This window comes from Siphateles boraxobius, unplaced genomic scaffold (genome assembly GCF_051911475.1).
Source record: "Siphateles boraxobius isolate OS27281-9 unplaced genomic scaffold, OSU_SipBor_1 164, whole genome shotgun sequence".
Taxonomy (NCBI): domain Eukaryota; kingdom Metazoa; phylum Chordata; class Actinopteri; order Cypriniformes; family Leuciscidae; genus Siphateles; species Siphateles boraxobius.
Window position 1 is genome coordinate 2,124,780 of NW_027508771.1, and position 22,322 is coordinate 2,147,101.

General features: G+C 43.3%; 1 protein-coding gene and 1 long non-coding RNA gene across 3 annotated transcripts; one reads left to right on the plus strand and one right to left on the minus strand.

The window, feature by feature from the left end:
- The first annotated feature begins 12,881 nt into the window (after window positions 1-12,881).
- On the plus strand, window positions 12,882-14,038 carry LOC143740067 (uncharacterized). Its single transcript, XR_013204731.1, has 3 exons — window positions 12,882-12,976; window positions 13,080-13,191; window positions 13,276-14,038. It is a non-coding gene; the product is annotated as an uncharacterized LOC143740067 (long non-coding RNA).
- Window positions 13,676-15,428, minus strand: LOC143740066 (uncharacterized). 2 transcript variants are annotated; one of them, XR_013204730.1, is made up of 8 exons: window positions 15,053-15,426; window positions 14,891-14,958; window positions 14,611-14,792; window positions 14,317-14,378; window positions 14,188-14,235; window positions 14,042-14,110; window positions 13,807-13,960; window positions 13,676-13,738 (listed from the first exon to the last, which is right to left on the minus strand). XR_013204730.1 is itself a non-coding variant. In XM_077232144.1 (7 exons), the coding sequence occupies exons 3-7, from the start codon at window positions 14,701-14,703 to the stop codon at window positions 13,900-13,902; spliced, it is 333 nt and encodes a 110-aa protein (XP_077088259.1). In that variant the 5' UTR covers window positions 14,704-14,792; window positions 14,891-14,958; window positions 15,053-15,428; the 3' UTR covers window positions 13,676-13,899. The 2 variants fall into 2 exon arrangements, 1 of the variants encoding a protein (XP_077088259.1); XM_077232144.1 differs by having other exon boundaries at window positions 13,676-13,960; window positions 15,053-15,428.
- Between the last annotated feature and the right edge of the window lie 6,894 nt (window positions 15,429-22,322).

Below are 22,322 nucleotides of genomic sequence, written 5' to 3' on the forward strand. Positions count from 1 at the left end.
CAACGTACGAAGAACGAGCCCCAGTTTTGTAAGCAAACTGTAATTTATCCTCAGCACCACACAATACTGAATTTAAATGGTTTAATACCAATTTCTCAAAAACCTTCATTAACTGTGCTGTTAATGCAATAGGCCTATAGTGCGAGGGCTATAGTTTAATATGAGTGTTTATTCTAATATGGAGAATATTACAATGTTTAGACCCGTGCTTACTGTTAAATACTGTGTTTGTGGATATCTTCTCAAATGTAGATATGTATAATGTAACAATAATGTTTCATGGTTTGGAGCGGCTCAATCGCTTCAGTAAATGTTCTCTGAACGTGTTTATGAGTTTGAGTCAGTCGCGCGGTGCTTTTTAAAAGCAAAACAAGCCAAACATTAGGCTTCATGTTTTTACTCCAATCCCATTTCATAACGAATGGAAATGTTTGAAGTAACATATGATAATCCATATATTTTTCTATAGTGTAGTGTTACTGAAGTGTTCCTTTTTAACAATTGATAGGCTGCCTGCTATCTAGGCTATTGTTATTATTTTATGCAGCCCTACACATATATGCCTACAAGGCACAACAAACTTTGTGTTCAAATATATATATACGTGTGTGTGTGTGTGTGTATTTTGTAAATTTAATAATTTTAACCAGAAAAATAAAAGATTTGTTCCCAAAATCGTGCAGCCCTATAGTTTATCTTCATCACAGCATGTTCACAGGGGTTTATTAGTTTATTTATTATTATTATTTTCAGGGACCAGATGCCACTGGATGAATCCTGCTGACTTCACCATTCACATGAGTCTCTGTACATGAACATGGTAAAATGAAAAATCAAACACCTTGGAAATGACAGGTATGTACTATGTTTCAGGAATGGCACAAATGTGTGTGATTGTTCAAGTCTCTGTCTATAGATAAGTGTGTTTACTAATGTGCGTGTAGACTTGGAATTAAGCCTTTTCCCCGTTATTATTTGATTCACGGGACCGGACACCAGTTATCTTGCCAAGAAAAGTCTTTATTCATATATGTCAGGAGAGAAACTCTGAGAAGATGTTATAGTCATGGCAGGTCCAGCGTTTCCGTGTTTCTCTGCTGTAGTACAGTAAGGATTGAGCTTAAATACACAACTGAGCGACTTTAAACTTCCTTGTAAGGTAGAAAAAAATATTGCTTATGCTTAAAATGAAATTTATACCTAATGCACATGGTACGATCCACCTTCAACATTAAGAAACTATTTCTCAGTGTGTACAGTACATTAGTGGTATACAAATAGTACATTTGCATCAGTTGAAACATTCTTTTTCTTGCAAAAAGCATACCAACTGTACACATTTGAAGTATATTCATCATTGGAACATCTCTGCTAAGTGACATAATCCTCCCAGCTACCCTCCTTGTGTCTAAAATATGTTCCTTAAACACATGTGTCCATGCAATCTATAGTCTTATTAATGCATTTTAAACTTCATAAGATAATACAACTGATTGTGAATACTAAATAAAGATTAATAATACAGATACGCAATATTAAATAATGAAATTATATTCAAAGATGAAATTTTAGTCTAAAGTGCTTTTTTGTCCTTTGTTGTGTATCTTTGGATTATGTTATGTTGTAAATAAATCCAAACTATCTTAAAGCCATTCTTTTTTAAATCTCTACTCATTCTTTGTGCAAGGCTCCTCATAATGATAGGGCCTGATAGCAACTGATAGGGCCTGATAACACCTGATAGAGCCATTATGGGAGGGCCTTTGTCTTTCTCAGGTGTGAAACACATCAATTTTCATGATGTATTCACCACCACTCGCATAAAACTCTCTCACACAAAACATGTCTTACAAATTTTAAACCAATATATTGTCTTATCTGAATGAGCATGCAGGATGATTTTCACATAGTTTTGGACCAAGTATTCTAGGCTACGTGATACAATTTTCAAAAGTCTTGTGAAGAAATAATCAGTATGGGTTTCATGACCTTATGTCAGTGACAGTGTCACAGTGTCAGTGAATACAGTGTAATAGGACTTTAGCCATGAAAATGTCACAAGTAACAGAAATAAGCACAAATGTCAGAGCATGTCTGAACACCTCCAGGACCCAGAAAACACCTCAGACCCCAGAGGGTTAAGAGCCTGAGTGTGCTCTTTGTACAACTGCACTGGACTATTTTCTTTAATTTTCTATAAGCGCAGAGGAGCAACTGTGTCTAAAGTGCAGGAAAAGAGAGAGTTAAAAGTTTCTGTTGCAATATTGAGTTCTTCTAAGCTATCTGGGATGCTGAAATGATGAAACTGATCAGGACGATTATTTATTAAGCAATCTTTAGTGGCAGAAGTGATAGGTCTAACATATTTGTAACACGGAGTCGGCTTTGCAGCCTTGGCTAAATGAAGTTTACACAAGACTAGATAATGATCTGAGATCTCATCGCTCTGCTGCACAATTTCAACGGCATCAATATTGATTCCATGTGATAATATTAGATTAGGGGTGGTGATGGCGCAGTGGATAAGACACATACCTTTGGTGTGAGAGACCCGGGTTCGAATCCACTGTGAGACACCAATGTGTCCCTGAGCAAGACACTTAACCCCTAATTGCTCCAGAGGCGTGCGACCTCTGACATACATAGCAATTGTAAGTCGCTTTGGATAAAAGCGTCAGCTAAATGAATAAATGTAAATCTAAAGTATGATTACGACAATGAGTAGGTCCTGACATGTGTTGTCTAACTCCAAAAGAGTTAAGAATGTCTTCAAATGCCAATACCAATGCATCTTTTTCGTTATATACATGTATAATAAAATCACCAACAATTAGGACTTTATCTGCAGCCAGTACTAACTCTGATAGAAAGTCAACAAATTATTTGATAAAGTCTGTATGGTGCCCTGGTAGCCTGTATACAGTAGCCAGCACACATCTCTAATGTGATTTATCATTTACACTAGATATTGTTACATTTACACCAACACTTCAAAATAATTATATTTGAAACTAGACTTCTTAGTAATTCAGAAAATAGTACAATAAATTACAGCAACACCTCCCCCTTTGCCTTTCATACGAGGTTCATGTTTATAACCGTAATCTTGGGGGGTGGACTCATTTAAAGTAATATAATTGTTTGATTTTAGCCAGGTTTCTGTCAAACACAGCACATCTAGGTTATAGTCTGTAATCATATCATTAACAATAAGTGCTTTTCAAGTAAGAGATCGAATATTCAGCAACCCAAGCTTTATCATTTGTTCATTTGTATTTTATCTATTTTTTACTTGTTGAACATCAATTAAATTTTTACCCTTAGATGGGTTCGGAAGTTTTTTGGATTTCCTAATTCGGGGAACAGACACAGTCTCCATATGATGATATCTAGGTGAAAGAGCCTCTATGTGATTGGATTTATCTGACCAAGCCAGTTTGTCTGCTTCCTGACCTGAGCCCCAGATTGTCATGTTTCAGCTCTAAGACTATGTGCCATATTACCAGAGAGAAGAGCAGCACCATCCCAGGAGGGATGAATACCATCTCTTTTCAACAGGTCAGGTCTGCCCCAAAAACTTTTCCAATTGTCTATGAATTCTATATTATTTTGCGGACACCACTTAGACAGCCAGCCATTGAGTGAGGAAAGTCTACTAACTATCTCATCACTCCTTCGAACAGGGAGGGGGCCAGAGCAAATTACAGTGCCTGACATCGTACTTGCGAGTTCACACACCTCTTTAACGTTAATTTTAGTGATCTCTGACTGGCGAAGTCAAACATCATTAGTGCCGACGTGAATAATAATCTTAGAGAATTTATGATTAGCATTAGCGAGCACTTTTAAATTTGCTTTGATGACAACAAAAGGAAACGGTAGTAAATAATGATTCAAAACAGAAAGATATACGAAGCTTACAGACGCAAACCAACTCAGCAGCAGCAGCAGGCAGACAGGAGCAATCGGGCAATCAAGCATTTTTTCATGGCCACAGAAAAATTATTATTTCTTAGCATGCACTTAGAGCATGTAACAAGACCAGAAATCGTTTAATTGACATTGCTGCAAGCAGAGAATAAGAACCAAATATGTATTGTGCACAAGTTTTATTAACTAATCGCGAACACAACTATTCTAAACAAACACACACCAAATCATACATATTTGGGTAAGATGTAAAGTAACAGAATGAAACAGGAAGCAGGGAATGAAGCTATGGAAAAAAGTAATTTAACCATATGAGGAAAGAACCACCAGTCTATTATTTTCAAAGCACCTTGTTAAGAGGATATGGCCATTATTGAGCATGGTTAGAATAAGTCTGGCAGTTTGTGTCCATTTATCCTCCGATTAATATAACAAACACACAAAGCATTTTATGAGGAGGTGATGTCCACTAAAATGTAAGTCGTTAAATGAGCATTAATTTGATAGCAGACACGATATATGTGGTCCTCTCATAAAACATGCCCAAAACAAGATACTAAACAAGAGACACTACACAAGACAGTAATAATCATACACACAATGTCCTGAGATGCATGCTCATTTATAGATCAGTTTGTTTATAAATTAATGCTGGAAAGTCTGTTTTAAGCACTATGGGTCTTTCATATGGCCTGATTCAAATGACTTTGGAGCTGTGCATTCTTTTAAGTCATAAAACCAAGGAAACCAGAGGCCTGGTTCTATTACTTTGGGTGTTGTCACAGACCTCTTGTTTTGTGGTTGGTGAGGGGTTTTAAATATTACTTGTTAAATATGTGACCCTGGACCACAAAACCAGTCTTATGGGTCATTTTCTTTAAATTGAGATGTATACATCACATGAAAGCTGAATAAATAAGCTTTCCATTGATCTATGGTTTGTTAGGATATGACAATATTTGGCTGAGATACAACCTTTTGAAAATCTGGAATCTGATGGGGCAAAAAATCCAAATATTGAGAAAATCGCCTTTAAAGTTCTCCAAATAAAGTCCTTAGCAATGCATTACTAATGAAAGGAAATAAATGAAATTTACACCATTATGAGTTCCCCACCACTAAATTCAAGTGTGTGCGTGTGTGTGTGTGTGTGTGTCTGTTTGTGTGTATGAATATGCGTACATGCCTGTATGTGTTTGTTTGTCTGTCTGTGTGTGTGTGTGTGTGTGTCTGTGTGTGCATGTCTGTTTGTGTGTCTGAATGCGTGTGTGTGTGTGTGTGTGTGTGTGGGTGGTTAAAAAACTGTTCCACACATTGATCGAATTCGTCGTCTTTCAGGTCATCCTCCTTTGCCAAGCAAGTCTCTGGACATTCTGTATCATCTTCCCAATAATTTGCGAAAAAATCATTTACTATGTTCGTTAAATTATTGCTGTCATTAAAGTTGAAATTGAGCAAACGCGCTATCACAGAATCCATGGCTTGCACCGTAACCATTGCGGATTGTGTACACTGTGCAATCCAAGAAGTCGCCAGCCAATGAGAGGCGCTGTAGCAGCACGTTGCTAAGAAGAAAACAGTTTCCCTCTCGTCCTGGGAACTCCGACGTGTCGTCGGGGGAGTTCCCTGACGAATTGGGATCACGCTAGGGAGACCAATTGCCTTCGAGTGAATTAAAACGAGCCAATGAAAATTTGCATGCAAGATTTGCATTCCGCGACCCGCCTACCAGTGCAGGTATAAAAAGCGGAAGTAAACATTGCGCAATTCTTTTAGCTTCGGAGCCGACCGATTGTGTCCTCTCTGAGTGAGTGAGTTTTAAGATTGTATTTTTCTTACGGCTACGAGTCTGCTGTTTCGGGAGGGGATCTCTCTGTGTTGGTGAGATGGCGTTTCAGCGACCGCGCGGTTCCTGTCTGCCGGCTGCGTCTAAATGCAGTTAATTGAGTGCGCACACCGGGCTTGCAGTTTCCCCGCTGTGTTGCCACGTTGGGTCCCTGTGTGCTTCAGCACGATAGAGAGAGTACTTTCTTCCTGAGAGAGCAACACGGGTGAAGATCGCGTCCCATTCAGGATGACGTTTCACTCGTGTGTTTCTGGATGCGATCGTTTCCTGTCCTTATTTGACGGCCACGTTTATTGTTTCACATACCTAATCAGTGTGTGAGACTACGTTCGTGGGTGGTTCATGTTCTCTCTGGAATGCATGACCACGTTGTTCGTCTCCCCTTTCTCGTAAAGGCTTGAGCCGCCAGCGTGCCGTGTGCCGTCGAGCGCCAGCTGACAGCGCGGGTTGTCACGGCAACCCAGCGCGCGTCATTCGGCGCTCAAGATGCGCGGTCAAGATCAAGACTCGCGTGCCTCTATGAGGTGAGTCCCTTTGCTTATTTCCTGATCTAGTTTCTCTTCTGGTGCACCAGAGGAGGGCTACTTTGGCAAATAACATTGGTGATCTGAGGGTTTCAGTGAGCACAAACCACTCACTCCTCTAGCGCATCGCAAACATGCTGAGACTGTGTTCGTGGGTGGTTTATGCTTTCTTATGAGAGCATGACCACGTCGGCACGTTGTTCGCCTTGCCTGAAGGCTTGAGCGCCCAGCGTGCCGTGTGTCATCGAAGCCACGTTCACTATCTTGCATGCCTGGTTGATGGCCACGATCACTGTTTCACATGCCTAATCAGTGTGTTGAGACCGCGTTCGTGGGTGGTTCATGTTCTCTCAGGAGTGCATGACCACGTCGGCACGCTGCTCGTCTCGCCTTTCTCGTAAGGGCTTGAGCCGCTCAGCGTGCCGTGTGCCGTCGAGGCTTTCGGATGGGATTCTGGTCCTTCTCATGAGGGACCAAGCATTTCATTCGGGGCCCCAGGGAGGACAGATGTCGATCGCTACATCGGAGAGAGGGCTGTTATACTCTGAGAATTATGCTGAGTTCCTACTATAATGTCGTGTTCTCATGCTGAAGATTCAGACTTAACAGCCACAATTTCCTGGGCTGTTCTTAAGTGCCTGGATGTGTGTGAAGAATTTTGGCAGTATGGAAGCATTTTGGTGCCAATATGGCAAGCCAAACATGCCTAAATCTGCAGAAGTTTTTCCTCTCTACCACTGCACGTGCATAGTTCTAACTCGGGGTTGAGCTGTGCTTAGTGACTGACCGTGATTAGTCACAGCACTGGCCTTCGGTTAGACGATGTTCACACTGGTGGTCCAGAAGCACCTCAAAACTAGCCTGCTCGGAGTTTGTTTTTCCCCAGCAAAGGGAAGGGAAGCAACCCTGAGAGGAGCGACCCAGAGTATGTGAAGATCTGCTCTTTGGGAGTACGTGTCATCACCACTCCTTCCCCCGGGGGAGGGCCGGGTGGAGAATTTCGTTTCTGTTCTGCCGCTGTATCAGTGGTACCCAAAGTTTGAGCAGTCCACTTCCTCTGAGTCGTTCACGGGCCCCAGCGCTCAGATGGCAGGGAGGGCTACGGCCTTGTCACTCTCGTCTCTCGCTGGGTGAGGGGATTCCAGGACTCGATGCCCCGGGCCTCGTCCCTCGTTTCCCCTCACGGTCGAGACTGGCAGTATAATAAGACCAGTTTCCTCCGTCCGAGAGGGTCAGAATGGCAGTGCGTGCCGCCCCCGAGCTGCACCACTCCCGTTCCCCTCTCCCCAGCTTGCAGATAGCAGTGACGCAGCCTTAGCTGCGAGGAGCATACGAGGAGTCAGGGCCTCGTTCCTCGTCTCTCCCCCTCCCCTCGCCACCGGGCAGTCCGCAGCAGAACGCCCACGAGCCTTCTCTGCCGTCTGCCCCTCGGTGGAAGCAGGTTGGTATCAGGCGCAACCAGACCCCCGCTCTCGGTCGCTAAAACGCCACCAGAGCCGGGTCCCTGTCTTCTACCTCGCTGCCCCTCCGCGGGTACGCCGGTGGTTCGGGTGGGTTCATTGGGACGCTATATGGAAGCCTGGCTAGCACTTCCGGGTCCGTAGCAACGGCTCATCCGCACCGTTCGGTTCGGCTATGCAATTCAGTTTGCACGCCGGCCTCCCAGGTTCAGGGGCGTCCACTTCACCCGTGTGCGGTCGGTGGACGCCCCTGTCTTGAGGAAAGAGATCGATGTCCTGCTGGCGAAGGACGCGATCGAGCCGGTCCCTCCTGCCGAGATGAGGTCTGGGTTTTACAGCCCCTACTTCATTGTACCCAAGAAAGGCGGTGGGTTACGGCCAATCCTGGACCTGCGTATTATGAATCGGGCCCTGCACAAGCTCCCGTTCAAAATGCTTACGCAGAAGCGCATTTTCGAGTGCATCCGTCCCCACGATTGGTTTGCAGCGATCGACCTGAAGAACACGTACTTTCACGTCTCGATTCTCCCTCGACACAGACCTTTTCTTCGGTTTGATTTCGACGGTCGAGCGTATCAGTACAAGGTCCTACCCTTCGGGCTGGCCCTGTCGCCTCGTGTCTTCACGCAAGTCGCGGAGGCGGCCATTGTTCCCATGAGAGAACAAGGCGTTCGCATTCTCAACTTCTCGACGACTGGCTCATTCTAGCTCACTCGCGAGATGTGTTGTGCGACCACAGGGACATGGTGCTCCAGCACCTCAGCTGGTTGGGCCTTCAGGTCAACTGGGACAAGAGCAAACTCTGCCCCGTGCAGAGGATCTCTTATCTGAATGGAGCTGGACTCGGTTGCCCAGACTGCGTGCCTCAAGGAGGAACACGTCCAGTCAGTGCTCACCTGCCTCAGGTCCTTTCGAGGCAGGACAGCGGTTCCACTGAAACAATTTCAGAGGCTCCTGGGGCATATGGCAGCCGCAGTAACGCCGCTCAGCCAGTTACATATGAGACCGCTTCAGCGCTGGCTTCACGATCGAGTCCCGAGGTGGGCGTGGCACAGCAGCACGTTCCGGGTCAAAGTGACCCCGCACTGTCGCCAAACCTTCTCCCCGTGGTCAGATCCTGCGTTTCTACGGGCCGGAGTGCCCTTAGTCCAGGTTTCGAGGCTTGCTGTGGTTTTCACGGACGCCTCTGCCACCGGGTGGGCGGCCACGTACAAAGGGCTTGCAGTTTCAGGTCTGTGTTTACGGGGCCTCAACTGCATTGGCATATCAACTGCCTAGAGTTGCAAGCAGTACGCTTAGCCTTGCGTCGCCTCAAAGGGGTTCTCAGACACAAGCAGCACTGCGACCGTTGCGTACATCAACCATCAAGGTGGTCTACGCTCCCGTCGTATGTCGCGACTCGCCTCCCACCTCCTCCTATGGAGTCAGAAGCATCTGAGGTCGCTTCGTGGCATTCACATTCCAGGGGAGCTCAACCGTGTGGCAGACGAGCTCTCACGGCTGCCTCCCCTGCCAGGAGAATGGCGACTCCATCCCCAGTCGGTCCAGCTGATTTGGAGTGTCTTCGGAGTCGCACAGGTAGACCTGTTTGCCTCTCCGGACACTACCCATTGCCAGTGGTTTTACTCCCTGTCCGACCCTCGTCGCGGACGCCCTGGCTCACAGCTGGCCCCGGGACCTGCGCAAGTATGCGTTTCCCCCAGTGAGCCTTCTCTCACAGACTCTGTGCAAGGTCAGGGAGGACGAGGAGCAGGTCCTTCTTGTGGCGCCGTATTGGCCCACCAGGACTTGGCCGATTCCTTTGAGGAAGGACCTTCTTTCTCAGAGACGGGGCACTCTATGGCACCCGCGTCCAGACCTCTGGAAACTCCATGTCTGGTCCCTGGACGGGACGCGGAGGTTCTAGGTGGTCTACCACAGGCAGTGGTAGACACCATCACTTCCGCTAGAGCCCCCTCTACGAGGCGCCTCTATGCGTTGAAGTGGAACCTGTTCGTCGTGGTGTTCCTCCCGTCAGGAGGACCCCCGGACTTGCCCGATCGGTGTCGTGCTTTCCGTCCTGCAGGATGGGCTGGAGCGGAGGCTGTCCCCCTCCACCCTCAAAGAGTATGTCGCAGCAATAGCCGCGCATCACGATGCAGTGGAAGGTAAGTCCCTAGGGAAGTACGACCTGGTCATCAGATTCCTTAAGGGTGCCAGGATGTTAAATCCACCTTGTGTTTCGCACTCTGTACCCTCTTGGGACCTTGCTCTGGTACTTAGAGCTCTTCAAAGTCCTGCTTTTGAGCCTTTGCTGACGGTAGAGTTTAATATCCTGTCCATTAAGACAGCGCTCCTGTTGGCATTGGCCTCTTTCAAGAGGGTCGGGGATCTGCAGGCTCGGATATGTGCCCAAGGTTCCTACCACTCCCTTCGTGGACCAGGTAGTGAACCTGCAAGCGCTGCGTACTGTTATATTGACAGTACGCAAAGCTTCAGAACCTCAGATCAGCTTTTTGTCTGTAACGGAGGCCAGCAGAAGGGGAAGGCCGTCTCCAAGCAGAGGTTAGCCCACTGGTTAGTGGATGCTATCACCCAAGCATATGAGTCTCTGGGTGAGCCTTGTCCTCCCAGGTTGCGCGCTCACTCCACTAGAGGTGTTGCCGCTTCCTGGGCTTTGGCTCAAGGTGCCTCGCTGACAGACATCTGTAGATCTGCGGGCTGGGTGACACCTAACACGTTCGCTAGGTTCTATAGCCTTCGTGTGGAACCTGTTTCCTCCCAAGTTCTGGCTACGGCCAGTGGGTCGAGGGAATAGGTTGTGTCGGTTTGCTGCGCCACTCCGCCTCAAACAGCGGATACGTGCGTTCTTTGCTCCGTATGGCGCCCTACGTTGGTGAGCCTCGTGAGTTCCTCCTTCACCCCTCCGGTGCTGGGCGTGGCGGACCGCCCGGCACCAGGTCTGCTACCTCAGGTAAGGAGTTGCTAGTAGACTGGGTGCTCCAGTGGTTTCAATTGTGACCCATGATGCCACGTGCAGTTCAGTCGTGTCTTCCCCTTGACGGACTCGTTTGTCGTCCCTGTTGAGTACGCTCCCACTTCCCTTGGATTGGGACTACCTATTCCTTCGGGCTAGTACATATGTGTATTCCTGGCCTTCCTCAGTCAGGCTGGGGCTTCCGCAGCGTTTCCTCCTCTCTTGAGGGAACGCTTTCCCAGTGTTATCCAATATCCACTGTGCGGGTCTTGCGGAACAGCAGTGTGTTTCCCGTGCTAGCTCCCGCAACTTATTTCAAGAAACTGCTGCTGGGTAGCTTGCCAGGTGCTGGAAGGGGCCAGCACCATGGCGTTTTATTAGGGATCCCAATTCGTCAGGGAACTCCCCCGACGACACGTCAGAGTTCCCAGGACGAAAGGGAACGTCTCGGTTACGTATGTAACCCTCGTTCCCTGAGTACAGGGAACAGAGACGTGTCGTCCCTTCGCCATGTTGCTGTACCTTTGCGGAGGACTGGACACCGTTCGGCTCCTCAGCGAAAAGCATTGCGCAATGTTTACTTCCGCCTTTTATACCTGCGCTGGTAGGCGGGTCGCGGAATGCAAATCTTGCATGCCAATTTTCATTGGCTCGTTTTAATTCACTCGAAGGCAATTGGTCTCCCTAGCGAGATCCCAATTCGTCAGGGAACTCCCCCGACGACACGTTTTTTTTACACAAGAAGGGTTTGTTTTAACGCTCTCTATTGGCTTACTGCTCTAATGACGTTGTGGAGAGTTGTGAACCCGAAAGGGGGAAATCTAAGCTTGACATAGATACCAACTTGAGTGGGTATTTCCAAAAAAGCGGACAGCAACAAGTGAAGTTTGTAGGCGTATTTTCTGACTTTTTTTTGCGCGATTTTGCTGCGTCCATTCACAAAAATATATTTTATATATATTTACGGTAGGAGATTTACAAAATATCTTCATGGAACATGATCTTTACTGAATATACTAATGATTTTTGCATAAAAGAAAAATCAATAATTTTGACCCATACAATGTATTGTTGGCTATTGCTAAAAATATACCCGTGCGACTTAAGACTGGTTTTGTGGTCCAGGGTCACAATTAACAAATGCTTGTGTCTGATTTGTCTCAGTTTTTATACCGTTGTCACGGTATAGTTACAAACCAATAACATGGCTGTGCAAGAAGACCACGTTAAGACTTGAAAAAAATCAGGTCATTCCCCGGTAGAAAGCATAAACCTAACCATTCGTGTGTCTGAAGAGTATTTCATGTCAGTTGTGATGTGAACAACCTACAAGTATTCCAAAATGTTAGCGGGAAACTTACAGACTTCTTCTTTCATGCAGTTACGGATGCAGCAATTTCTTGGGTCAAGAAAGAGTTTGTGATCCATTTCCTCATCCCCTACCGCTCTGTCTGGATGTGCTTAAATCCAAAGCAAGGATGCTTTCCTGTCACACAACATCACACATACGTGCACCCAAAATCTAGCTGTGTTGATGGGGTTATGCTTGCCGCTTATTAACTTAAACTAGTTAACGCATTTACATGACCACACGTATTATCGGGTAGGCAATTTCGGAGCCGCTAACAATAGCAAGCTAGCTTTGAAAGCATAAGATCCCATCCTCCCTTCAGAGCTTCTCCAATGGCATGCCTCCAAAACACATGAAGGCACACAGCAGAGTGTGCAAAGTGTCATGACAGACGATGTTAAATGACCTCATGTCTTAAAGCACAATAATAATTAAAGCTGCAAGCACCATTTATCGGTGTTCAAGCAGTTAAGGCATTTAAGATTTTTAACCACACAAGCATCAAAAGACATCAAGTTTTATGTAGCAAGTATTTAACCACTGACATCATAGATGTAATAAACCATGTTTTAGCATAATTTACCATGATATACCACATTTTAGTGTGATTTTTCATGATTTACCATGTTCCAGTATGATTTACCATGAATCTAGCATGATTTACCAAAGTTTACCATGATATACCAAGTTCTAGTATGATTCATCATGATTTATCCTGCTCTAGCATGGTTTACCACAATTGAACACATTCTAGTATGATTTAATATGATTCTAGCATGATTTACCATGTTATAGGATGATTTACCATGATATACCACATTCTACACACACGTCCCCATCAAGGCCCCACCAGGGCCCAATGAAGGGGATTTTGTGAACCGAAAGGGGGTTCACAGTGTAAATGTGCAGGCAAGTTACTATTACAATTTATAATATTCCAGATTAGTAATATATTACATAAAAAAATGAATGTAATCAAAAAGTATGCAGTTGACTGACTAAAATCTCTTAGATGGTGTGTGACTCTATGTTCCATATAACAAATGTGGAAGCAAAATGGCCAGGATCAGTGCATGACTCATGAATTTTCAGAGAGTCACATTTATGCACATTATTTGAACGTGGTAAGGGAACTTATAAATGTCAAGCTCACAGTATTACACACACTTATGCTGAGCCTAACAAAACTGCATTTTTCCATTATACAGGGAATTTTGACGGGGTCCTGCTTGGTGACCGGGGCTATGCCTGCAGGCAGTACTTCATGACGCCATTCCCTGACCCAAACTCTGGACCACAAACCCGTTACAATGCAGCTCTAGCCAGGACAAGGGCACACATTGAAATGACCTTTGGGCAACTAAAGGAAAGATTTCAGTGTCTGAAGGGTCTGAGGGTTGCACCTGACAGGGCCTGTGACATAATTGTTGCATGTGCCATATTGCATAACATTGCCACTATCAGAAAGGAGAGGACCCCTGTGGTGGGGGTGCAGCCTGATGATGACCTCCAGCCAGTGCACTTGGACCAACCTAGTGGCAGAGCTGCACGGGACAGAATTGTGGAACACCATTTTTGAATGTGTAATAAAAGACAAGACAAAAATGCTTAGTTCCTGGAGTTTTATTTAAACAATTCTTTATAAAGAAAAGCCAGCAAGTCATCCTTTGCCTGCAATAAGAGATAGTTATGTAAAGTCAGCAATACTACTATGTGTCAAATGATGTATTAGCACTTACTCTGAAGGTCCTTTTGAAGCAACTCTATCTCTAGTGCAATTTTTCTCTTTTTCAAGTTGTCAAGTTCAATTTCTCCTCTTAATTTGTGTTTTTTCAGGTCAAAATACTCGATTTTTTGTTGAAGATGCCGTTTATATAGGGAACGGATGTCACCCTGTGTCATTTTGTGAAAGAAAAAGGGTCAAAACATGCCTCATGCAACAAAAGTAAAAAGTAAAAGTACAACACTGTCCACCTCTGTATCAGTTCTTTGTGCAGACTCTTCTGTAGGCCTTTCTGTAGGCCTTTCTGTAGGTGTGGACTCCTGCAACTCATATTGCAGACAGAAAGAATAGGTACACAAGTATATACAAATTAGTGTAAAGTTATTTATGCACTTACAGGTTCTTCCTCCAAAGGACAGTCATCTGAGAGGGTTTCTTCGCTGTCCTGTGCAATGGAAATAAATGGGTATTACAAAGTGTTGCACTTTCTTCCCTTTATGCAAGTTAGAAAAAGTACACAACTTACTGCATATGCTTCAGCCACCACTTGCTTGGGAACAGGTAAAAGTGTTGGTGTATTATGTAAAACTGCACAAAAGAGGGGAACAAAAAAATTGTCATTACAATTAACTACACTGTTAAAAATATAATGTGATCAATAACTCATGGCAATATATTTTATATGAACTAAAAGTTTAGAAGTTTTCACTTTCACAAACGGTTTAAATTACTGTACAAGCCATTTGGATTATACTTCATTTAATGCAGCAACAAATAATTTTACAGTGTACTAAGAGAATTGAAAACTCATTTAGCCTACCAGTAATAAAGGTGTTGCTGCTACTGGTCCCTGGCTTTGGGTCTGAGGAAGAGCTGCCCCCAGGGATGCCCTCCACAATGGGTCGGTTTTCATTCAACCCAAGGGCCAGCTCCTCTGCTGGGGTATATTGTGGTGGTGCAGGACCACCACCTGTTTTTTTTTTTCAGCCTTTTTCTTGGTGGCTGTTATAAACAGACAAACACATTATTTAACAGTGGCTTTTAAAAAGAGGAAAAAATTGGCTTTCTAAAATAAAGACAGTATAAGAATTAAAGGCTACCATTTTGTAGAATATTCTTGTACTTCACTTTTACTTGTCCCCATGTTCTAGTGGGTCCCACGGAGGCTCTGACATAAAAGAACAAAATAAATATGAAATTATTAAAATGCAAAAATACATACTGTAGAAAGTGATAGAAACATCTACCATGGACACACTTACGCATTTAATTTGTCTGCTACTTTTTGCCAGCCCTCTCTCCTGGATTTTGCAGACTTCGAGGTGTTCCCTGTCGTTTTAATTAAAGATTCAAATTCGGCATAACCTTCCATTAAAAGCTCTTGTTCTCCTTGGGAGAAAAACTGGGCGCGTTCTTTGGCCATGCTGAACAGCCAATAGCAGCGTTGCTGATCATTGTTTCTACTATCGATACATATCCCCTTTTAACCCAGCGCATGAACGCGCAATTATCTCAGATAACTCAATCCAGCGATACTAATCATAAACAACAGGTGTGTTCGAAGAACCCAATTAGCCAGATCATGATTAGCACGATGATATCATCTTGGATGTCTCATTTGATCTCGGATGTTTTAAGCAACGTACGAAGAACGAGCCCCAGTTTTGTAAGCAAACTGTAATTTATCCTCAGCACCACACAATACTGAATTTAAATGGTTTAATACCAATTTCTCAAAAACCTTCATTAACTGTGCTGTTAATGCAATAGGCCTATAGTGCGAGGGCTATAGTTTAATATGAGTGTTTATTCTAATATGGAGAATATTACAATGTTTAGACCCGTGCTTACTGTTAAATACTGTGTTTGTGGATATCTTCTCAAATGTAGATATGTATAATGTAACAATAATGTTTCATGGTTTGGAGCGGCTCAATCGCTTCAGTAAATGTTCTCTGAACGTGTTTATGAGTTTGAGTCAGTCGCGCGGTGCTTTTTAAAAGCAAAACAAGCCAAACATTAGGCTTCATGTTTTTACTCCAATCCCATTTCATAACGAATGGAAATGTTTGAAGTAACATATGATAATCCATATATTTTTCTATAGTGTAGTGTTACTGAAGTGTTCCTTTTTAACAATTGATAGGCTGCCTGCTATGTAGGCTATTGTTATTATTTTATGCAGCCCTACACATATATGCCTACAAGGCACAACAAACTTTGTGTTCAAATATATATATACGTGTGTGTGTGTGTGTGTATTTTGTAAATTTAATAATTTTAACCAGAAAAATAAAAGATTTGTTCCCAAAATCGTGCAGCCCTATAGTTTATCTTCATCACAGCATGTTCACAGGGGTTTATTAGTTTATTTATTATTATTATTTTCAGGGACCAGATGCCACTGGATGAATCCTGCTGACTTCACCATTCACATGAGTCTCTGTACATGAACATGGTAAAATGAAAAATCAAACACCTTGGAAATGACAGGTATGTACTATGTTTCAGGAATGGCACAAATGTGTGTGATTGTTCAAGTCTCTGTCTATAGATAAGTGTGTTTACTAATGTGCGTGTAGACTTGGAATTAAGCCTTTTCCCCGTTATTATTTGATTCACGGGACCGGACACCAGTTATCTTGCCAAGAAAAGTCTTTATTCATATATGTCAGGAGAGAAACTCTGAGAAGATGTTATAGTCATGGCAGGTCCAGCGTTTCCGTGTTTCTCTGCTGTAGTACAGTAAGGATTGAGCTTAAATACACAACTGAGCGACTTTAAACTTCCTTGTAAGGTAGAAAAAAATATTGCTTATGCTTAAAATGAAATTTATACCTAATGCACATGGTACGATCCACCTTCAACATTAAGAAACTATTTCTCAGTGTGTACAGTACATTAGTGGTATACAAATAGTACATTTGCATCAGTTGAAACATTCTTTTTCTTGCAAAAAGCATACCAACTGTACACATTTGAAGTATATTCATCATTGGAACATCTCTGCTAAGTGACATAATCCTCCCAGCTACCCTCCTTGTGTCTAAAATATGTTCCTTAAACACATGTGTCCATGCAATCTATAGTCTTATTAATGCATTTTAAACTTCATAAGATAATACAACTGATTGTGAATACTAAATAAAGATTAATAATACAGATACGCAATATTAAATAATGAAATTATATTCAAAGATGAAATTTTAGTCTAAAGTGCTTTTTTGTCCTTTGTTGTGTATCTTTGGATTATGTTATGTTGTAAATAAATCCAAACTATCTTAAAGCCATTCTTTTTTAAATCTCTACTCATTCTTTGTGCAAGGCTCCTCATAATGATAGGGCCTGATAGCAACTGATAGGGCCTGATAACACCTGATAGAGCCATTATGGGAGGGCCTTTGTCTTTCTCAGGTGTGAAACACATCAATTTTCATGATGTATTCACCACCACTCGCATAAAACTCTCTCACACAAAACATGTCTTACAAATTTTAAACCAATATATTGTCTTATCTGAATGAGCATGCAGGATGATTTTCACATAGTTTTGGACCAAGTATTCTAGGCTACGTGATACAATTTTCAAAAGTCTTGTGAAGAAATAATCAGTATGGGTTTCATGACCTTATGTCAGTGACAGTGTCACAGTGTCAGTGAATACAGTGTAATAGGACTTTAGCCATGAAAATGTCACAAGTAACAGAAATAAGCACAAATGTCAGAGCATGTCTGAACACCTCCAGGACCCAGAAAACACCTCAGACCCCAGAGGGTTAAGAGCCTGAGTGTGCTCTTTGTACAACTGCACTGGACTATTTTCTTTAATTTTCTATAAGCGCAGAGGAGCAACTGTGTCTAAAGTGCAGGAAAAGAGAGAGTTAAAAGTTTCTGTTGCAATATTGAGTTCTTCTAAGCTATCTGGGATGCTGAAATGATGAAACTGATCAGGACGATTATTTATTAAGCAATCTTTAGTGGCAGAAGTGATAGGTCTAACATATTTGTAACACGGAGTCGGCTTTGCAGCCTTGGCTAAATGAAGTTTACACAAGACTAGATAATGATCTGAGATCTCATCGCTCTGCTGCACAATTTCAACGGCATCAATATTGATTCCATGTGATAATATTAGATTAGGGGTGGTGATGGCGCAGTGGATAAGACACATACCTTTGGTGTGAGAGACCCGGGTTCGAATCCACTGTGAGACACCAATGTGTCCCTGAGCAAGACACTTAACCCCTAATTGCTCCAGAGGCGTGCGACCTCTGACATACATAGCAATTGTAAGTCGCTTTGGATAAAAGCGTCAGCTAAATGAATAAATGTAAATCTAAAGTATGATTACGACAATGAGTAGGTCCTGACATGTGTTGTCTAACTCCAAAAGAGTTAAGAATGTCTTCAAATGCCAATACCAATGCATCTTTTTCGTTATATACATGTATAATAAAATCACCAACAATTAGGACTTTATCTGCAGCCAGTACTAACTCTGATAGAAAGTCAACAAATTATTTGATAAAGTCTGTATGGTGCCCTGGTAGCCTGTATACAGTAGCCAGCACACATCTCTAATGTGATTTATCATTTACACTAGATATTGTTACATTTACACCAACACTTCAAAATAATTATATTTGAAACTAGACTTCTTAGTAATTCAGAAAATAGTACAATAAATTACAGCAACACCTCCCCCTTTGCCTTTCATACGAGGTTCATGTTTATAACCGTAATCTTGGGGGGTGGACTCATTTAAAGTAATATAATTGTTTGATTTTAGCCAGGTTTCTGTCAAACACAGCACATCTAGGTTATAGTCTGTAATCATATCATTAACAATAAGTGCTTTTCAAGTAAGAGATCGAATATTCAGCAACCCAAGCTTTATCATTTGTTCATTTGTATTTTATCTATTTTTTACTTGTTGAACATCAATTAAATTTTTACCCTTAGATGGGTTCGGAAGTTTTTTGGATTTCCTAATTCGGGGAACAGACACAGTCTCCATATGATGATATCTAGGTGAAAGAGCCTCTATGTGATTGGATTTATCTGACCAAGCCAGTTTGTCTGCTTCCTGACCTGAGCCCCAGATTGTCATGTTTCAGCTCTAAGACTATGTGCCATATTACCAGAGAGAAGAGCAGCACCATCCCAGGAGGGATGAATACCATCTCTTTTCAACAGGTCAGGTCTGCCCCAAAAACTTTTCCAATTGTCTATGAATTCTATATTATTTTGCGGACACCACTTAGACAGCCAGCCATTGAGTGAGGAAAGTCTACTAACTATCTCATCACTCCTTCGAACAGGGAGGGGGCCAGAGCAAATTACAGTGCCTGACATCGTACTTGCGAGTTCACACACCTCTTTAACGTTAATTTTAGTGATCTCTGACTGGCGAAGTCAAACATCATTAGTGCCGACGTGAATAATAATCTTAGAGAATTTATGATTAGCATTAGCGAGCACTTTTAAATTTGCTTTGATGACAACAAAAGGAAACGGTAGTAAATAATGATTCAAAACAGAAAGATATACGAAGCTTACAGACGCAAACCAACTCAGCAGCAGCAGCAGGCAGACAGGAGCAATCGGGCAATCAAGCATTTTTTCATGGCCACAGAAAAATTATTATTTCTTAGCATGCACTTAGAGCATGTAACAAGACCAGAAATCGTTTAATTGACATTGCTGCAAGCAGAGAATAAGAACCAAATATGTATTGTGCACAAGTTTTATTAACTAATCGCGAACACAACTATTCTAAACAAACACACACCAAATCATACATATTTGGGTAAGATGTAAAGTAACAGAATGAAACAGGAAGCAGGGAATGAAGCTATGGAAAAAAGTAATTTAACCATATGAGGAAAGAACCACCAGTCTATTATTTTCAAAGCACCTTGTTAAGAGGATATGGCCATTATTGAGCATGGTTAGAATAAGTCTGGCAGTTTGTGTCCATTTATCCTCCGATTAATATAACAAACACACAAAGCATTTTATGAGGAGGTGATGTCCACTAAAATGTAAGTCGTTAAATGAGCATTAATTTGATAGCAGACACGATATATGTGGTCCTCTCATAAAACATGCCCAAAACAAGATACTAAACAAGAGACACTACACAAGACAGTAATAATCATACACACAATGTCCTGAGATGCATGCTCATTTATAGATCAGTTTGTTTATAAATTAATGCTGGAAAGTCTGTTTTAAGCACTATGGGTCTTTCATATGGCCTGATTCAAATGACTTTGGAGCTGTGCATTCTTTTAAGTCATAAAACCAAGGAAACCAGAGGCCTGGTTCTATTACTTTGGGTGTTGTCACAGACCTCTTGTTTTGTGGTTGGTGAGGGGTTTTAAATATTACTTGTTAAATATGTGACCCTGGACCACAAAACCAGTCTTATGGGTCATTTTCTTTAAATTGAGATGTATACATCACATGAAAGCTGAATAAATAAGCTTTCCATTGATCTATGGTTTGTTAGGATATGACAATATTTGGCTGAGATACAACCTTTTGAAAATCTGGAATCTGATGGGGCAAAAAATCCAAATATTGAGAAAATCGCCTTTAAAGTTCTCCAAATAAAGTCCTTAGCAATGCATTACTAATGAAAGGAAATAAATGAAATTTACACCATTATGAGTTCCCCACCACTAAATTCAAGTGTGTGCGTGTGTGTGTGTGTGTGTGTGTGTGTCTGTTTGTGTGTATGAATATGCGTACATGCCTGTATGTGTTTGTTTGTCTGTCTGTGTGTGTGTGTGTGTGTGTCTGTGTGTGCATGTCTGTTTGTGTGTCTGAATGCGTGTGTGTGTGTGTGTGTGTGTGTGGGTGGTTAAAAAACTGTTCCACACATTGATCGAATTCGTCGTCTTTCAGGTCATCCTCCTTTGCCAAGCAAGTCTCTGGACATTCTGTATCATCTTCCCAATAATTTGCGAAAAAATCATTTACTATGTTCGTTAAATTATTGCTGTCATTAAAGTTGAAATTGAGCAAACGCGCTATCACAGAATCCATGGCTTGCACCGTAACCATTGCGGATTGTGTACACTGTGCAATCCAAGAAGTCGCCAGCCAATGAGAGGCGCTGTAGCAGCACGTTGCTAAGAAGAAAACAGTTTCCCTCTCGTCCTGGGAACTCCGACGTGTCGTCGGGGGAGTTCCCTGACGAATTGGGATCACGCTAGGGAGACCAATTGCCTTCGAGTGAATTAAAACGAGCCAATGAAAATTTGCATGCAAGATTTGCATTCCGCGACCCGCCTACCAGTGCAGGTATAAAAAGCGGAAGTAAACATTGCGCAATTCTTTTAGCTTCGGAGCCGACCGATTGTGTCCTCTCTGAGTGAGTGAGTTTTAAGATTGTATTTTTCTTACGGCTACGAGTCTGCTGTTTCGGGAGGGGATCTCTCTGTGTTGGTGAGATGGCGTTTCAGCGACCGCGCGGTTCCTGTCTGCCGGCTGCGTCTAAATGCAGTTAATTGAGTGCGCACACCGGGCTTGCAGTTTCCCCGCTGTGTTGCCACGTTGGGTCCCTGTGTGCTTCAGCACGATAGAGAGAGTACTTTCTTCCTGAGAGAGCAACACGGGTGAAGATCGCGTCCCATTCAGGATGACGTTTCACTCGTGTGTTTCTGGATGCGATCGTTTCCTGTCCTTATTTGACGGCCACGTTTATTGTTTCACATACCTAATCAGTGTGTGAGACTACGTTCGTGGGTGGTTCATGTTCTCTCTGGAATGCATGACCACGTTGTTCGTCTCCCCTTTCTCGTAAAGGCTTGAGCCGCCAGCGTGCCGTGTGCCGTCGAGCGCCAGCTGACAGCGCGGGTTGTCACGGCAACCCAGCGCGCGTCATTCGGCGCTCAAGATGCGCGGTCAAGATCAAGACTCGCGTGCCTCTATGAGGTGAGTCCCTTTGCTTATTTCCTGATCTAGTTTCTCTTCTGGTGCACCAGAGGAGGGCTACTTTGGCAAATAACATTGGTGATCTGAGGGTTTCAGTGAGCACAAACCACTCACTCCTCTAGCGCATCGCAAACATGCTGAGACTGTGTTCGTGGGTGGTTTATGCTTTCTTATGAGAGCATGACCACGTCGGCACGTTGTTCGCCTTGCCTGAAGGCTTGAGCGCCCAGCGTGCCGTGTGTCATCGAAGCCACGTTCACTATCTTGCATGCCTGGTTGATGGCCACGATCACTGTTTCACATGCCTAATCAGTGTGTTGAGACCGCGTTCGTGGGTGGTTCATGTTCTCTCAGGAGTGCATGACCACGTCGGCACGCTGCTCGTCTCGCCTTTCTCGTAAGGGCTTGAGCCGCTCAGCGTGCCGTGTGCCGTCGAGGCTTTCGGATGGGATTCTGGTCCTTCTCATGAGGGACCAAGCATTTCATTCGGGGCCCCAGGGAGGACAGATGTCGATCGCTACATCGGAGAGAGGGCTGTTATACTCTGAGAATTATGCTGAGTTCCTACTATAATGTCGTGTTCTCATG